The 18,219-nt window shown below is 51.6% G+C and overlaps 1 protein-coding gene across 9 annotated transcripts in view; it reads left to right on the plus strand.

The window, feature by feature from the left end:
• The window catches only part of LOC102105752 (protein CEPU-1), a 352,214-nt gene that overhangs the window by 214,525 nt on the left and 119,470 nt on the right, over positions 1 to 18,219 (plus strand). For 3 of the 9 annotated variants that reach the window (XM_005528456.2, XM_088066840.1, XM_088066835.1), the window contains exon 2: positions 1,147 to 1,231. In XM_005528456.2, the coding sequence (XP_005528513.1) occupies positions 1,147 to 1,231 (85 nt within the window). The other 6 variants (XR_015774525.1, XM_005528455.2, XM_005528457.3 and 3 more) reach the window with 4 other exon arrangements.

Here is an 18,219-nt window from a genome sequence, read left to right on the forward strand (position 1 = left end):
GGACACGCTCCTGCCTCTCCTCATCATCACCTGGCTGGGGGGGGAAGCGGGGGGAATATTACTTGTGCCTCAGTTTCCCCTCCTGCACGGCGACTTTGCCGCCTGGCTTGGGGAAGGTGCAGAGGTAGAGGAGGGCAAAAGGGGAAGAGTTGTGCTGCGCTGGCTGCGGGACGCAGGTAAGCGCAGGGGAGAGAGGAGAAAGGAGAGGGGGGGGGTCTCGTTATTCCCCCCCCGAAGAGCGCGGCGCGGCAGGGGTTAATGTGCGTGTCCTCCTGCGCATCCCGCCCCGCTGCCGCCCGCCCGCCCGCCCGTGTGCGGGGCTCGGGCCGTGCGGGAGCCGAGGCGCCGGGCAGCGCTGGAGCCGCTGCCATGACAACCCCGGGGGTGCTGCCGGCCGGGGCCGGGGTGCTGCCGCCGCCGCCCCCCCGCGCCCCCCCCGCCCGCCGCTGAGGCCAGCCAGGGGCTCCGGCAGCCTGACATCCCCGCATTCTGCATCCCACCGTCCGCTCATCCCCATCCTGCATCCCGGCATCCTGGACCAGCCCCCCGGCAGCGGGGCGGGAGGAGAGGAGCTGCAGGGCATCCCGAAGGCTTTTGCCGGCTGTGCCTTCTTGCGCCTGGACACCTTTGCTAGCTCGCCTCGGGGGTGTTTTTTGGGGTTTTTACTGGTTTTTGGACTGCCCCCGCCTCGGGACAAGCGTGCGGGAGTGGGGTACAGCCGGGCCCCCCCGGCACCTCCTCGCCCAAGTGAGCCTCGGACTGCTGCCCGAAGAACCGGCTCGCCCAGCACCTTTGCCACTTCTCCTCCTCCTCTTCCTCCTCCTCCCCCCGGCCCTCCCGTCCTCCTCCCTCGCCCGAGGACAGCGGGACTCCCTCCGATGCCGCTCGGCAGGCTCAGCGCTCGCAGCCAGCCTTGCCGGGGGCTCTCCTGATCTCCGTGGAGCTCCGCAGCGCTCGCCCCGGTGGTTTTGCTCCCCCCCATCCCTCCTCTCCACCCACCCCTTCCCCCTTTTCGCCTTGTCGGGTGTGTTTTTTGCCTGTTGGAAAAGTCCCCGCTGCCCAGGATGGGGGTCGGTGGGTGCTTGGCCCTGCCCTGGAGGTGCCTGGTCGTCCTCTGTCTCAGGCTGCTCTTCCTTGTGCCCGCAGGAGTGCCCGTGCGCAGCGGAGATGCCACCTTCCCCAAAGCCATGGACAACGTGACAGTGCGGCAAGGGGAGAGCGCCACGCTCAGGTAGGAGCAGCTGGACGGGGGCTTTGGGGGGACCGGGGGGGGGGTCCTGCTTGCGTGGTGACTTTGGGGACGTGACTCAGTTTCCCCGCGGGGGATGCGCCGTGCCGGTTGGCGGTACAGGATGGTACCGGGCAGCGAGCGGAGAGATTGGAGTGCCAGGGGGACTGGGCTTGGGTTCAGCCCTCCCGGTTGTCTTTGGGAAAGTTGATGGGGGATGAAAAATAAGGGAATGTGATTCCCTTTTGGCGCCCTGCCCCACAGCAGTACAGAATATCGGTACCATGGCTCGGGCACTTTTGGCTGCGTTCGGTGCAGATACATCCTGCTCTGCTCCTGGAGTGCAGTGCCCGGGGTGTCTTCATCCATGTCAGACCCAGCCTGGGGAAAGAGGGAGTTGTTGACCCCCTGGTGTGGCTTTGTGCTTTTTTCTCATGTCCAGACCTGCTGGAATAGGGAAGTGTAGGACAGAGCTGGCTCCGGACAGGTGGATGCTCCACTCCTTTAAAATCCTCTCGCTCCAGAGGCAAGGGGTTGCTGCTCCCTGGCAGCATTGCCTCCCTGGGAAGGGGAGAGATGGGGGCTGGGCGTTGCACCAGGGTCCTGTCTCCTGCAGCAGCGATCCGAGGGGTTCCGGGGCCGCCAAGGAATCCGTAATTTTACTCAGCGCAATTTCTGGGACATCTTATGCCCCGACACTCCTCCCTGTCCTCACAGCAGATGGGCGCAGTCATCCCAGAGGATGTTTGATGGGGACATTAAAAATCAAAAGCCAGGTTTTAATTGCAGCTCTGGGAAGCGGCGCTTGCAACTCCGGCATGCTCGGGAGCGACTTTGCTCCTCCGGAGCGGTGCATAGGTGACACCAACATCTGCGGGGCCAGCTGGGTGTGTGCCGTGACACCGCACTCCTGCTTTATGCCAGCCACTGGAGAGGGGCCAAGCCAGGGCAGGAAAAAAAGCCCCGGGAGGAATTTCAGCAGGAATTTTCCTGCAACTCAGTTGTTCCCAGCCAAATCTTGTGTCCCCCCACGGCCCCTGAGTGCTCCTGGGAGGGTGGGAGCTGTGTTGTGGCCATTCCTCTGGATTTGTCTTGCGTCATGGCACGACTGGGCAAAGAGGCTGGCAAACGGGTGGCAGAGGCTGGAGGACAGAGTGTCTTCTTTAGGAATTTGAGCTTGGCTTAAAAAAGTAGTAGCTCCTTTTCTTTCCTGAACCGCTGTGTTCTCCCAAATGCCAAAAATCCTACAGATCTCACTGTCCAAGAGGGAGAGGTTTGGGTTACTGGGGGTCTGGGTGGTGAAACTCACAGGGGGTGGCAGCAGCTGGGTGGGTGCTCAGCAAACTCATGAGAAGAGGCTCTGGTGAGGGCCCACACAGGGTTTTGGGTGTAGATCCTGATCCACACCACGGATGGAGGTGCTCTGCCCTGGCACTGGGTGGTCGCTGGTGTTGGAGAACAAAGGGAAGCTTGGGTGAGTCAGCAGGAGGGATTCTTTTGTCAGGGAGGCTTCATGGGAAGGGGACAAATCCTGTCCCTTGGAGATGACTCTGGTGGGGAAGGACAGCACTGTGTCACCATCACGGGGCTGCCATAGGTGCATCCCTGTAGAGCTGGGAACTGGGCTGGTGGCAAGGGATGTCCATGTCCCTTGGCAGGTGCCTGGTCAATACAGGCATGCCCCAGGAGAGGGGCCCGTGGGCTTTGGGATGTGCAGCCTGTGCGAGTGCTGTTCCCACTGTGCCAATGACATTCCTGCTGTCCCACCCCTGGAGCGGGAATTGCTCTTGGAAATTCATGGCTTGCTGCCACGGCAGGTGCTCTGCTGTGGTGACAGGGAGGTGCAGGAATGTGGTTTTGCCTGGGCGTTTGGAGGTGTTTTCCTGCTGGTTTGAGGTGGGAGCAGTTGGCCCAGCAGGCAGTGGGACATGGCTGCATCCCTGGGTCAGTCCCAGCTGTGCTGTGCCGTGGCAGGAGCCGGAAAGAGCAGGGAATGTGCAAACCAGAGGAAATCAAGGAAGCATGAATCTTCCTGCCTGCTCCCCTCCCAGCCCGGCGTGCCCATCGATCTGTTGTGGAGGAGTTAACTTGTGCAGAATAGCAATGCTGCTACAAAGGCTCTGGCAGACCCCAGTGATGTTCCTGACCACCTCCTGCCTGGCCCTGCATTGGTGGCAGTCAGGGAAGGGGAAAAAAATTCAGGTCAAATCCAATCCCACTCATTTCCATGCAAGGTGGGAGGATGGGGAGCTGCAGCCAAGGATTCGGAAGGAGAGATGTTTCTAGAGGTCCCTTCTTGGTGTTTCACAGATGTCAAAAGGGAAGAGCAAGCTGAAAACTCAGCAGCAGAAGTTGCTGTTTCTCTGGAGCACTTGGAAAGTCCTGTCCCTCGCTCTTCCCAAGGAAGAGGCTTTGGCTCTTGGAAATAGGATTTTTTTTATCAGGGTGGCGGGTGCTGAGGAGCCTGAGCCACTGTCGAGCAGCAGTGCCCTGCCAAGAGGCTCTTTTCAGCTCTGTCCCTCCAAGCAGAGTGAATTCAGTGCTGGGAAAAAAGCTGGACTGAAAGCTGCAAGGAGACTTCTCTGTTGTAAAGGCTCTGCTCCGTTCAATCCACTGTAGGGAATTGGTTTAGGACCAGAGACGTTGGAGATGTTCAGATATTTCCTCCTATCTCCTGATGATTCTGCTGGAGGGTACAGGCATGTCGTGGGTACCAGCACTTTAGATCACTGTATTAAATTTAAATCAAGCTTTAGATGTTGGGTCAGAGCTGCTGCCTGGGATAGGAGGGGTAGGATTTACTCCTGGATGCTGCAAAACCTGTGGGAATCAGGAAAGGGTTTGAGGGTGTTGTGTTCAACAGGACGGTGTTTTTACTGCTGGGTGTGTTGGTCCTGCCTTTGGGGTTACACTGAGGACTTGTGTGCAGGTGAAGGTCAGAGTCTTCTGTCCTTCCTTGTGTCCCCAAGCATAGATTGTGAGGATGAGGCTGATCTTCATCCCCTCCCACCATGTCCAGACAGCTCTGCCCTCACCAGTAGTGAGCAGTTCATGCTGGAGAGGACCCATCCTGAACTTCCATGCAGTGTTTGAACCGAGTCCAGGCATTGCTGAGACCTTTGGAGCAGCTCTCTCGGCACCAAAACAAATGGCTTGATTATGATTTCACTTTAATTGGCATCAGTCAGCGCTTTCCATGGCGAGGCTCTGACGTTCCCATCAGCAGCACAGGCGCCTGCATGGTGTCCCCCCGAACCCGCCTGTGCTCCTCTCTCCATCTCCTCTGGTTTTCTTGGCAGGGTGATGCAATGCCTTCATTTGTTCCCCTCTTTGATTCCAACACTAAAAGTCAAATCTGAGTTAAACATGAGGCAAAGCTTTTTTTAACCCTGATGTTTCCCGTGGTTTCCACTCAGGCTTTGAAAAGGGCTGTGAGCTTTGCCACTGAGCTCTGTCATTCTTTACCTAAGCCTGTTTTGCAAATTTATTTGGCCCCTGTTGTGCTCTTGAAATAATTTTGGAGAAATGATGACTTGGCTGTGAAACAAAACAAAATCAAGCATGTTTGTTTGATGGGTGCAAACAGTAAGTGCTTGTTTGCTAAGCAGAAAAGACTATTTTTCAGAGATGGGTCTGTTTTCTATGACTCTTTGCTGCCCCATCTTTTCCCCTTTATTCACAGGAATTTGCCTTGCTGTGTTTTTATTGTGTAATAGAAAAATAAGAATGAAAAATAAGAATACCAGTGGGTAGATGTGGTGTGTTCCAGCACCCAGGTCCTGGGGAGCCTCCGTGTCTCCCCCAGTGCTGCTCCTGCCAGGGTTTGAGTGAGGGTGATTCTCGCTGAGGTTTTGGGCAGCTGCCTTTGTGGTTTGCCGTCAATGAGTGCAGAAATCCTGCGGGGGGAGGAGGGCAGGGGAACCCATTCCAGGCTGTCTGTGCCTGGGAAAGCCTGGGCTGAGTCAGGGGGGTTCAGGGGGGCTCAAAGAGCAGCAGCAGTGGGCTGGGCTCCTGGTGTGAGTAACAAAAGCCAGGCAGGGCAGAGGATGATGATGATGAAAGGGGCCAGCCCTGATTGCTAAACCTCCTCTGGTGGCTGCCCATCTCTGTGTCCATTTTGCTCCAGGCTCCCACTCCCACTGTGAGCTGCAGTAACCCCACTGAGGGAGTTTTGCTTGTGCACCCTGTCCCACCAGCTGAGAACACACCAAGTTCAGCATTCCCATCTCCTGCCCTGCCCAGCCAACTCCCCCCTTCCCACATTCCCACATGTGTGGTGCACAACCACCACATTCCTTATTTCCAGATCAGTGCTCATCTGTGTCTCCAGGGCTCAGACCAGTGGAAAAGTCATCCCATTCCAATGGTCTCCAAGCCCAGTACTCGGTAGTTTTCATCCTGCTGCAGTTATTTATTTCAGAGACTCCTGACTGCTTGCCTGCCTACTTCCCAAGCCCTAAGTTGGGGATAAAGCTGGGGCTTGCAGAGGCCAAGGTGTAACACCTTTGCTTTTCTCAGTTCCTGAGCAGTAAAGGAATTCTGAGCACCTGGGATGGGCTGGGAGCAGCTTCCAGTCCTGTGGGGATGGGGTGAGGATGGAGCTAAGCTGCACACTCATGTCTTAATCCAAGTTAATTCCCCCAATTCTCCGCTATCCACCACCTTTGCCCTTCTCCTTCACACCTCTCCCCTTTTCATCTGAAGTTTAGGGAATAAATTCAGGGCTGTGGTGACCCCTCCTGTATTAAGGTAAGGAAGCAGCAGAGCATGTTCTCCTGCATCCCTCGTGGTGCCACTTCACCCCTGCCTCTCCTCTTCCCTTTGTTGCCAGGTTCTCCTTTCTGGTCAGGGTTTTGTCCCCACATTCCCGGGGATGCCCCGTGGGAGAGGCTGCAGGAGCCCCACGTGCAGGGCTTGTAGCTCACGAGCCGATTGCTTTGCTGGCGATGGCACGTTTCTGAAAGAGGAGTTTATTACTAAAGTGACATGTCAGCAAATCTCTGCCACCTCTCTCCCATCTCAGAGATGGAATCAGCTTAAAGTGGTGAAAAAAAAAATTGTCATATGCATGGATTATTCTCTTTTTCTTTTTTTTTTTACTGAGTGCAATTTCCATCTGAGATGAGACAAGCTCCTGATTGCTGTGCCAGAGGAGGGTTTCCCTTTATAGCTTTCCTGGTAGAGCTGCTGCCTCTGGTTCACTGGAGCTGGGGTCTCCTAGGGGACAAGTGGGCTTTTGTGGAGCTGTCATCTCTGTCCTGGCTTAAAGCATCTCACATCTGGAAAGGCTGAAGTCAAACAGACTTTACCTTGGCTTGGGGAGGGGAGGCCAGAGCAGCCCCACAGATGGCCAGTGGAGGGGTGCTGGGGTGGTGTTTCTAATGGTGAAGGCAGGCTTAGGAAATGGATTTTCAGTTGTCAGCCCTGCCCTCGGCTCCTCGTGTGACGTTAGGTGCCCTCCCAGGTCCTATAAATGTCTTGATTCGTGCACAGCTATTGCAACGCTTCCTTTCTCTGCTCCATGACTCATCTGCTTGCGTTGCAGTCTCTTTGTGGCAGGATTCATCCCTCTGCAAGGAAAATGTTTAAAGTGTCCTGCTGGAGGGCACCAGAGGTGTCCACCCGTGTCCCGCCCTTGCTTGGGGTTTGAAGAGGGGACTGGGAGCTTTATTTGGTTGGATATGCCAGGGAAATGTCCTTTTGGGGGTTCCTGGTGTGAGGATGGGGTACTGCAGAGCTGCTGGGAGGGTGGGTGATTGGGTTGGAGCTGAACTAAAATCAGGGCTGTTGGGGAAGGAAGGCCTCTGTGGGGCTGCTCACAGCCCCAAAGTCTGCTCTGAAGCTGCCTCTCCAGAACCATGAGCTGATGTCAGCCTTGGAAACAAACACTTGTGGGTGCCAATCCAAGGGATGGCACCTGGCCTCACCTCTAGCCTCTGGCTGTCCTGATGTGCTGTCCCAGTGCCACCCTGGCAGAGCCCTGTGGGCCACGCTGCTGCTGGCACCAGTGTGTTAACAGAGCTGGGTTGGGTTTGTGGGTCATCTTCAGCTTGCCCGAGTCCTTGTCACTTCTGTTGGCTTCACTGGAGTTACTCCAGTTTATGCTGTTGGAAAAATCCTCCTCTTGATCAGAGTTGTTTTCTTCCCCCTAGACCTGCCTAAACCTGCCACTTTGAACTCAGACACCCTTATTTTCCTTCAGAGGAAAAAATCCGGAAGGAACTAATCTACAACCACATCAGTGGGAGCCTGGGCTAATAGAAATTGTAATGAAAATCCAGAGCCAAACAAACAGGCAAATGGGGAAAATGCAATCCCACCAATGCGACAGAGAGATTTATGCCAGCAAAGGGGCTGATCCAATGCTCATTAATGTCACCACGAGTCTTTATCCCAACTGTAATGGACTGGGGATCAGGTTGGAAGACAGCATTTCAGTCCTGCTACAATATGCAGGCTGTTAACGGGTTGTGTGTGGAATAGCAATGTGGAATTCCTTCTCCTCGGGGTTTGCTCGCTGTTGCATGCGGCACCTTTGCAAAGCAAGTGGGAAATACCTTCTGCTCTCCTTGGGTTTCGTTCTCGGAGGTGCAAGGTTGTGAAGGAGCCAAGTCTGAGGCTCAGGCTTGGCTGTCTGGTTGCTGCAGTGTCTGCTGAACCGCCAACAGCATCTCCATCATGAGGATATTAAAAAATCTTGGTTTAAATAAGGATTCTTCAGCTGCTGGGGAGCGGTGTTGGCTGTCACCACCACAGTCACGCTGGGAAGCATCCTTAGTTTATGTGCAAAGTGAGGAGGCAGATGGGTGGGTATGGAAAATCAGCAGGCAAACTTGACTTTGCAGCTGGATTCTCCCCTGGAAGAACCAGGGAGAGAATTGAGACAAGGTCTGGAGAGCTGAGCCTGGTCTGAAGGTGGGGACACCTTTGGGGACGGTGCTGAATAGGAAAGGACACCAAGGGTCAAACAGGAGATGAGTGAGTCCAGCTCTGCATGTCAATGAGGACAGAGTAAATAAGGGATAAAACTGCTTTCCAACATGAGCAGCTGGTGAAATATCACAGGATTTTTTCCCAGAGATGGGAGATTTTGACCAGCTCTGTGCCTGCAACCATAAATGGCTCTGACACCTGTGTCTGTTTTATCAGACACATGCAGAGCCCCGGCCATGATCCAAACATTCATTACTTGGGATTTTTGAGTCTCTTTTTCCCTTTTTTTTGTCATGGTGGGATCATTATTTTCACAGCTTCACATCCTCGGTTCAGCAAAACCAGCGTGTTTTTCAGCCTCATGGTTTTTACACATCTCTAATAAGAAGCATGAGAGGAAGCTGTTGAGAAAAGCAAATTCTCAAAGGTATGAAAGGAGGAGAGCAGGGCAGCTCCAGGCTCAGAGACACTTACAAATCTCAAGATACTTTGGACCTACAGATAGGCACAGCACTAATATTTGAAGGCATATTTGGGTTCTTATCCTTCAGTCCTCCAAATTCAGTCAATTATATGTGTAGGGCTTTATTACTTAAATAACCTTAAAAAACATAAAGATAACTTTTAATTATCTTGCATCCCTTTTTCTCTTTTACAGTCCAGTACAATGCTCTTGATGAGCTCAAAGGAAGGGTGACTGAGGTGAAAATTCAAGGAAGTATTTTCCAAGTCCTTTTTCTTATTACTATTCAGCAGGAGTTGGGGAAGCACCTGCTTCTCCTTTCATTCAAAAATTTCAGACTTTTATCATTTGTTAAATAAGAAAGCATTTTTTTTTTTCTTTTTTTAGTTCAAACCCAGATATTTTTATTAAACAATCCATTTCTTTCTTGCGTACCTTGACTGGAAAGGATTTGACTCGGAATTCCCTTGTGAAGAAGAGGGCATGTTTGGGTTTGCTTGGAAAAACATTTCTTTCCTTTTATCTGAGTTTGTGAGTTCAATGAAGCATCTTCACAAATGTAACAGGAAGCTCTCTGAAGCTAAAGCAAGATTTGGGGTTTAAAAGTGTTTTATAGGAAATAGCAAGAGTCTGATTTCATTCAGTCTCAGAAGGGAAGGATTTCTGGACACACAGAGTTTCCCTTTAGCTGAAAAGAAATCTTTCCCTATTCACCTCTAAACTGCTTTACATCTTGGGTCAATTTTTCCATCAAACTTCATCTCTGCCATTGCTACCATTTGGAAGAGCTGCTGTGTTTTGAATCAGACAAAGTTTATTTTGAATTATGTTTTCTAAGGCCAAATTTACAGCTGGTCAAGGCACATCAGGACCCTGTTTGCTCTATAAAATTCCACAGCGTGGGAGTCAGGGCAAAACGTGGTGGGTGTTGGGAGGGAGCAGTTTGGGGATTCCTCATGGTGTGTGTGCAAGTGATGTGATTTAGACCTCTACAAACACAAGGAGCCAAAGGTATCTTGTTGGCCTTGTGGAAATAAAGAGTCTCTTCCCTCTCTTGCATTCTGTGGCAGGGCAGGATGTGGTGGTTGGTCACTTCTTATGAGTAACGAGTGATAGGACAAGAGGAAACTGCCTCAAATTACACCAGGGAGGTTTAATTTGGATTTTAGGGAATATTTCTCTACCAAAAGGGCTGTCAAGCACTGGAATGGGCTGCCTGGGGCAGTGGTGGAATCCTCATCCTTGGAGGGATTTAAAAGCCACGTGCATGTGGCACTTGGGGACACTTGTGAGTGGTGGTCTGGGGGAATGGTTGGAGTTGATGGTCCTAGAGGTCTTTTCCAGTTCTGCAGTTGGAAAGCCAAAATCCCATCTTGGGTTGTTATTGCTTCGTCACGGAGGTGGTTGGTGAGGGGAGACGCTTTCACTGGTGCATGGCAGCTGGGCTCCTAAATTTCTCCTGCTGTCCTTGTCTCCTGGAGGATGGCAGCTGCAATTTCCTTGCTGGTTCCAAGCCAGCAGCTTGCAGACTGTTGACATTGCTCAGCAGACACGGGGCCTTCACCTCAGACACCTCTGTGAGTCTGAAAACAACACAGACGTTTTTGGCCATCCAGAGATGCTCTTGGTGACCTCCATTCATTCAAGTGGCACTGCCTGAAATAATCTGAACTACTGAAGGGATCGACATCCTCTTGTTCCTTCCAGAAAAGACTGCAGGCTCGGTGGCTGTGCATTGTTGGGAGTTGGAATTTTGGAGCTGGAATTTCACCCACCTTGAAGGGTCTGACCCTCTGGGCTCGGTGGGAGTTGCAGGATGATCCCCTTGCAGGTTTGGTGGGAAGGGGAGGAGAGAAGGTGCAGGTGATGCCCTGAGCAAAGGGCTGTGCTGGAAAGGGAGGCTGCTGAGAGGCGCCGTGGGGCTGCCGAATGAGCACGCCGGGGACGTGTCAGCTCTTCCTCTCAGCTTCCCTCCCCAGCGCCAACTGTCAGTAATTTAACTAACATTTTGTAAATAAATGTGGCATTCGGACAGCTGTCACCGCGCCTGTTATAAACACTCCCTTTGTCACTAAAAGCTGGCAGTACTGCTCCGTTTCCTCTGCAAATGCAGCCACCGCTGCCAGTTAGCTCCCGAATCCAGGGCTGTCAAGGATTCGCATGTCGGGCGGTGCCTGGGACACCGTGGCTTTGCACAGGGAGCCTGGCCAGGCTCTGCCAGGGCCTGGTGCGAAGGCAGCTTTTGCATCTTGAAAATAAATAAATGGCCTGAGCAGCCAGCAGGAAAACCCATCTGAATGTGGCTGTAGGGCTGGCTCCCAGCCAGGAGCCCAGGCGGTCCAGCTGCAGTGTCGGTGGAGCCACTTTGGTTCTGCTGTCACCTCATCCCGGCTCTGTGGGAAGCACTGAGAGGATGAGAGGGGGAGCTCAGCCAGACCTGGGATTTGATGTGCCAAGGGAGTGGTTTGGCACCGGCATCGCGGACCCTTTTTGCTTTGAGCAACCTGGTCTAGTGGAAGGTGTCCCTGCCCATGGCAAAGAGCTGGATTGAGATGAGCTTTAAAGCTGCTTCCAACCCAAACCACTCTGAAATTTCATGAAAAGTGGGTTACTCACTCATCAGGATTTGATTTTGGTAAATTTGGAGTCTCTGGGGCTGGTTGGATTTGAGTGGTGAGATAAAGCCCTTTGGTCTTGCTCAGCACACTTGTCCTATCAGGACCGGATTCTACATCCCCAGGCAGTCAGGATGCTTCTCCCACCAACGAGCAGTTGCACACTGCCCAGAAAAGTTGTGGCTGCCCCTGGATCCCTGGAAGTGTCCAAGGCAGCTTGGACAGGGCTTGGAGCAGCCTGGGATAGTGGAAGGTGTCCCTGCCCATGGCAGGAGGTAGAATAAGACGATCTTTAAGGTCCCATCCATCCCAAACCACACTGGGATTCTATGAACCTGGAGAAGGAATGCAGTTAGATTTCTCCTTGATGGGAATTGTTGATTCTGTGCTGCTTTTCTTCTCTCATCTTTCTGCAGCTCCAAACCTGCTTTCCCTGGATTTTCTGTCCTGGTGCAGGGTGGTTTAACTTCCAGCCATCAGCACCTATGGCCTGGCCGTGCTGCAGCGCTGGGTGATGCAGACAGCACAGAAATCAGCACATGACATCTCTCTCCCTCTAAGCTGCTGTAAAATTAGCTTCATCTCAAGTGGCAGAAAATGATCATATCCTCGCTTGAGGGCGATGAAGAATATTCCTGAGTCACTGCTAGTGATGAAACAGGCAGAAAATCCAGAGTGATACACAGCTGCCCACTCAGTTCTAATCGCTGAGGCCATTTGCTGCTGCAGAGCCTTAAGACACAGCTTCCTCCTCCTCTCCCTCCCTTTCATCCATCACTCCCCATAGAGGCCAGGGCTGCAGATCCCAGCAGGAGCAGAGCAATTTCCCGTCCCACCAGCGAGGCTTCAGGCTGTGAGCAGCATGTCCTCTTTCCCTGTTCCCCTGAGACGAGAGGAGGGGGTCAAAGCTTCCCTTTCTGAAAGGAATCAGAGAAAAATATTGGAGCCTATCCCCCTCAGGTCCCCTTCTTCCACATTGTGATCCTGCAGTCTGGGAAAAACTCAACTCTGAGCTCAGCCTCCTCTCCACAAATTTTCCCTGCTGTCTCTGAAGCAGCTGCTGTGCCCACAAGGATATTTCCTTTTTGTCTCTCCTGCATCAGCTTTAGTTCAAAGCCATCTCCCTGGATTTTTATGTCTTGGATAAAACCACCCTCTTCCCTACCGCTGCCAGCTCAGTGCTTGGGAAACCTCCTGCCAAAATTGCTGGCAGCTAAGGCCAAAAAACCCCTTCAAAACAGGGATGATCAGAAGCAAAGTGCTGTAATCCTTCTCTTCCTTGCATATGCTCCCTGGCAGTGTGGTAATGGGAAGGGCTCCTGGAAGGATCCTTCCTGCAAACCCTGTCCTGCCAGCTTCCCCCAGGTTGAGATGGGAGCCCCCCATGCTCCAGGGGCAGTCTGGAGGTTCTGAATCTCCTCCTCCTCCTGGTTTTCCATCTGGCTCTGTCACCTTGTTCAGCAGCGTTTAGAGGGAAAACCGTAACAATCCTCCAGTTCATGCAGGTGTTTGAATGAACACTCTGTTCTCCAGTCAGGGCTTGTCAGTATTTATCCCTTAACCTGGTTTTCAGATGTTCTCTATCCTGCAGATTTGTGGGATATGCTATTCACACAGAACTCTCCTGGTGTCAGACTTCTGCTAGGATCGCTTCACCGCTCCCGCCAGCCTGCCACGGGAATTAAGCAGCGCTGGCAGCAGAACAGGGAGAAATGTGTCGGAGCAGGGCTTCTGCCAGTGTCAAACAAAAATATTGCACCAGCTCACCACCCCCCCTGGAAATTGCTGCACCAGCGCGAGTTTCCCGCACTGGTTGACCAAATGTGGGCAGTTTTCTGTGAATCCTGCTCCCTTCCATAATCCCAGACAGCTCTGCACGCCGGGAACTTATTTGTCAGCACAAGCAGGTGCAGAGCTGCAGGACATGGGCTGAGCATCTTGCTTTGGTGGTTATTCCAGCACACAGCCGCTTTATCCTCCTGTCAGGCAGCACCAGCAGCTTAATTTCCTGTTTGCCTCATATCTTTTCCCAAAAAGCACAGTCTGGATGGTGCATTTTGGGTCAGGATCAGCAGGAGAGTGGTATCAAAATGAGTATAGGGCTGGGAATTTTGGGGTTGAGTGTTACAACAAAGCACCCCCTGAGCACGATTCCTTCTGCACGTGTCAACCATCAGCACATGCAGGGAGCAAATTTGTGTGTGTTTATCATGGGGTCATAGAAATGCTTGGGTTGGAAGGGACCTTAAAGACAATCTAGTTCCACTATGTAAATAAAACATGTATTTATATGCAAAAAAATTAAAATATAAAAATATGTTTCAAAAATATAAGTATGTATTGATGTATCTTGTGAACAAAGGTACAAATGGGGAGGAGTAGGTCATGCAGAGACCTGGTGAGAGAGGCAGGACACAGGGATAAAGCCAGGGGAGATGGAGCAGATGGCAAGCCTGGATGCCACAGCTATACCCTGGAAAAATGTTTCTGTGGAAAAGCAGCACTGGGGGCTCCTTTTGGGAGAGGTGAGGGGACAAGCCTTTGGTAAATGCTCCAATCTTTTCTCCTGATGCTGCCAACTGCTGCTTGTTTCCCCTGCTGCGGGTTTGAAACCACCCCACTAACCTCTGACAAAATCAGGGGATAACAAGGATGGAAGGCTGGCTTTGTTTGTGGCATTCAGTTATTTAGTTTTTCCCTGGCTTGGAAAGGAAGAAATAAAGTTGGATTTCAAGTGGGGTTGTTGCAGTAATGGAGGGAAATGAGATCTGCTCATCAGCTGCCTTCTCCTTCCTCGTGTCCCCATAAATAACCCTCCTCACTCGGAGACAGTTCAGCTCCTACGCCGGGGACAGAGATAGCTTCGGTCTTTTATTTATTTTTTTTTTTTTTGCAGTGGCTGGAGGGCTCCTTCCCTTCCCTGCCTGCAGTTCCCCTCCTCAGAACCCGCTCCTTCCTAGGGATGCTGTCAGTTAAAGCAGTTTTCCTTGCCTGATGGAACAAAGGGGAATGGCTTCCCACTGCCAGGCAGAAGGGTTAGAAGGGATACTGGGAGGAAAACTTTCCCTGTGAGGATTGGGGGACCCTGGAACAGGCTGCCCAGAGAATCAGTGGCTGCCCCATCCCTGAAAGTGTTCCAGGCCAGGTTGGACAGGGCTTGGAATAACCTGGGATAGTAGAAGGTGTCCCTGCCCACAGCAGGGGATGGGACTGGATGACCTTTAAACTTCCAATCCGAACCATTCTGTGATCCCATGATTCCAAGGATTTTTGGCTAGGTTTTACATGCAGTTTAGCCTTGCTGTGTCTGTAGCTCTTCTGCCTAAAAGTCATTCACACTTTCTTTGTGGATTGATGGAAGAAAGGCCCAGGTGTCCCTTTTCCCCTTCACCATTCCTGCCGGCTTTTGTGAATCAGCTGCCTGGTTTTGGTCAGGTTTTACAGGGAGGTTATATTCCTACAACTCCCATGAAAACAGTAAAGCTTGAGAGACCTCATTATTCCTCTGAAGCAATGATAGAACGAGCTCAACTCTTGTACGAGACACCCGAGAATCCGCGTGGGCGCTGGTTGTGTGCAAAACTCAAGGAGAGGGGGAGCTCCAGCCTGAGCTTCCATCCTTTAAGGTTTAAAATGTGTAGGAAACCACACGTCTTCCATGCAATGTGTGGAGCTACTCATTAAATGCAGCAAGGAGTGCAGGTGGGGAGGGGTTGAGCACTCCAGATTGTGCGTAAGGAAAACTGCAGAGCTGATGTTGTGTTGGTGGAGAGAAGCTGCCAGTCCTGGTGTCAAGGAGAAGAGACAAAAGCTCAGGGCTTTGTGCTTAATTCTCCTGCTCTCAAATAGGGGATGCTGCACTGAGCTCGGCTGAATGGGAAGACTGCAACAGCTGGTGGCTGTGGCATTACTGGAACGGGCTGGCTCGCCCTTCCCTCTGCTTAGAAAGAAAAAAATAAAGGCAAAAAAAGGCACAAGAGCACCGACAAAAAAAATAAAATATATCCAATAACTCGCTTTCCACAAGTTCCTAATGCTGCAACAGGCAAGGCACCAGAGATAAAAGAAATATAAAAGCAAGGGAAAGAGGGGAAAAAAAAAAAGCATTTATGAGCTCTCAAACTAACAGCATGCAACTCTCATATTATTTTTCCTCCTTAGCCTTTGAAACAGAACAACGGCCTGGAGCCTTCTCGGCAGATGGACAATGTGCGTGCCTTAACCACTTAACAGCCATTAGCCTAATTTCACGTACTGGAGCCAAATTAAATAATAAGTAAGAGGCTATGAAAAGCTGGTTTGGAGGCTGCGTTACTGCCTTTCACTTGATAACCTTCTCATAAACAGATGCTCTCTCTCTACCCTATTAACCTTGTCTGAGAGTGGGGAGGGGGCTTCGGTGAGACAAACAAGCCAGACCTTGCTGGAGGGGGGGGAGATGAGCTGGAGGGGCCAGATGTGGGGGCCCTGCCTGTTTTGGAGGCTCCTCTCATTTTTGTCCCCGATGCCCCGGCCCTGGAGAGGGCCCTGAGCAAGGAGCCCGTTCTGCGGTTGCGCCCGGGTCATTGGAACGTGCCAAATGATTCATCTTGATCAGCGAGTCCATCTGTACCTGCTGGGCGAGGCTGCGCCACCCGGAGCTGATTTTGTGGACAAATCTGCTTTACTTGGAGGAGAGGGGAGATGGTGCTGATAGACACGAAAGGAGAGGAGTGCCTAATCCCTCCCTAGTTTTGGCTCAGGGGGCTGCTGCCTCCTCCGTCCTCGCTGTGCCACCAGCTCGCCTTTTCCGATGAAGTCATTTTGCTGCTCTTTGCCGCTTTCCTCCCCCCCTGCACTGAAATAGAAACAAAAGTACTTGCCTAAGCTCTGGGAGTTTGGGAATATTAGTTTGCAAAATGCTTTTGACGCGGATTTAGCGCTGGGAGGGTGAGGCGGGTGCAGGTGTGTGCAGAAAAGGTGTTCTGCCTTTCTTCCTGCCTGTAAAGGTTTGGGAGTGGCTGCCCTATTTCCTCAGCATCCCCCACTAACTCTTGCTCTGTGCTTTGTGTCTCAACTTTAGACCTTTAGAAGTTTTCAGGGGATTATAGATGACTGGGCAGCTATTTTTGGTGAAAGCTTTTATTTATTAAAAAGCCATCTTCCTTCATTAAGATACATTGATGGGAAATAGATGAGCGGCTCTATTACTGGCGTCTGGCGAGCCCGGGGCTGCTGAGATTGTGTGTTTTGTGCCCTCCCTTGATGCAAGAAATGCCTTGATTGTAGCCAAGAAAAATTTGGTGCAGGAACCACCCAAAATTTGCTGCATCAGTCATCCCCTTGCCCTGCCTGCAGCATCCAAGGTCCTTGGATAGATGTGGGAAGTTTTGGTGCAAGATTTCCAGCAGTTCCTTGGTGTCAGCAGCAACTTGACTTTCCTTCCATGTTGGTTTTCCTCCTTTGTCTGAGTTGTCACACAGGCTCTGATTTCATATGCAAAATCCATCCTCTGACTGGCACGGAGGCCGATAAAGCCGGGGTTCTTATAAGTTTACTTCATTTTAGTCCAAGTAGGAGTCAATGATTTGCTGCCTGTGGTGAGGACGTTTGGAAAGGCTTTGTGCTGAGTGGATTCTCTGAGGTTCAGATGAGGATGAATCTCATTTTCCTGTGGCCTTTCCCTCCGTGGGGCACTTGCAGCATCTCTCTCCTGTACCTGGCTGCCTATCTGCACTAGACTTGCAGGTACTTAATGTCTTTGAGCCATCTGTTCCTCTGTCCAATTTAGTTAAAATTGGCCAAAGGCTTCACGAATTATTGGGGAAGATTGCTAGACAGAGGTGTGCAGGTGAAAAGCATGATTGAATAAGCTCATCCCAGTAGGACTCAAGGCTAAAAATGTTTCAGGGTATGTTATTTGGAGACAAGGCAGCTTGGAAAATGGGATCCATATCCAACCTTTCCCCAGCATGAGAGATACTAGATTTGAGTCTATTTTTTGGTGCTGTAGAAAGCTCCTTGGTGGAGGAGGACTTTGCCCCGGGTGGGATGTGGTGCTTTATCTTTTATTTCTGGTAATGCATGGCGTCCTGTCCAAAATGAGCCCATCCACGTTTTTCCAAAGCACTGATCCTTATCCCAAGATGCTGCAGCTGTATTTTCAGGCAGCTGTTTGCTGAAGAGCTCCTCCATCAAGGGCTGGGAGGGCTCTCTCAGCCTGAGTAAGACATTAACTTTGGGGGAGCAGTGTGCTTGGAGACTGCTTCATCCATCTCTTAAACCAAGATGCTTTGATTCTGTTGTGGATGTGACTCTGTGCTCCCAGCTAGATCCATCCAGAAATTTTGGCATCCAGAAATTAGGTCTCTGATCCAAGCAGGTCTTGGGAAGAGAGAGGGACCAGCCAAACTCCCAGAGCCCCCTCTCTACAGGGGGACATGGGCTAAGGGGGAAGAAAGGAAAAGCAAAGGAATCATTGAAAATTCTGTCAAAAGCTGGGGATCTCTTGATCCATGAGCAAGATCCACTTCCCAGAGGAGCCCAGAGAAGCAGGAGCAGTCTGGGATACCTGCTCCTGTGATTGCAGGTGTCTGAGATGATGGATGGCTGTGTCTGAGCGTGTTTGTCCAGTCCCTTTTGCAGTCACTGGGGAGCAATGGGCCTTTTTAGGGTGCAATTCATCCCAGTCTAAGGTGTCTAAAATAGGTTGGACAGATTGTGTCCTAGCAGTGCCTCCTTCTCTCCATTTGCTACAAAACGGGGCCCAAATGGCTGAGCTTGGCTGGTGAGGTGATAAATCCCAACCCCAGCATTTAGAGGAAGTCATAGGATCAGAATAGAAAATATCTAGCATTGATCAGGTGTACTAGAGCCTCATGAGGGTGTGGAGCAGCAAGAAAACACCTGGTACTGCACTAAGCAGAAATAGAGGAAGAAATGGCTTTTTTGGTGAGTTTTTGCATCCTGAGTCCATTTAAATCTCAACCCTGCAACTTCCA

Source organism: Pseudopodoces humilis, chromosome 25 (genome assembly GCF_049639895.1).
Source record: "Pseudopodoces humilis isolate 2021_Gansu_Grassland_sample_001 chromosome 25, ASM4963989v1, whole genome shotgun sequence".
NCBI classification, from domain to species: Eukaryota; Metazoa; Chordata; class Aves; order Passeriformes; family Paridae; genus Pseudopodoces; species Pseudopodoces humilis.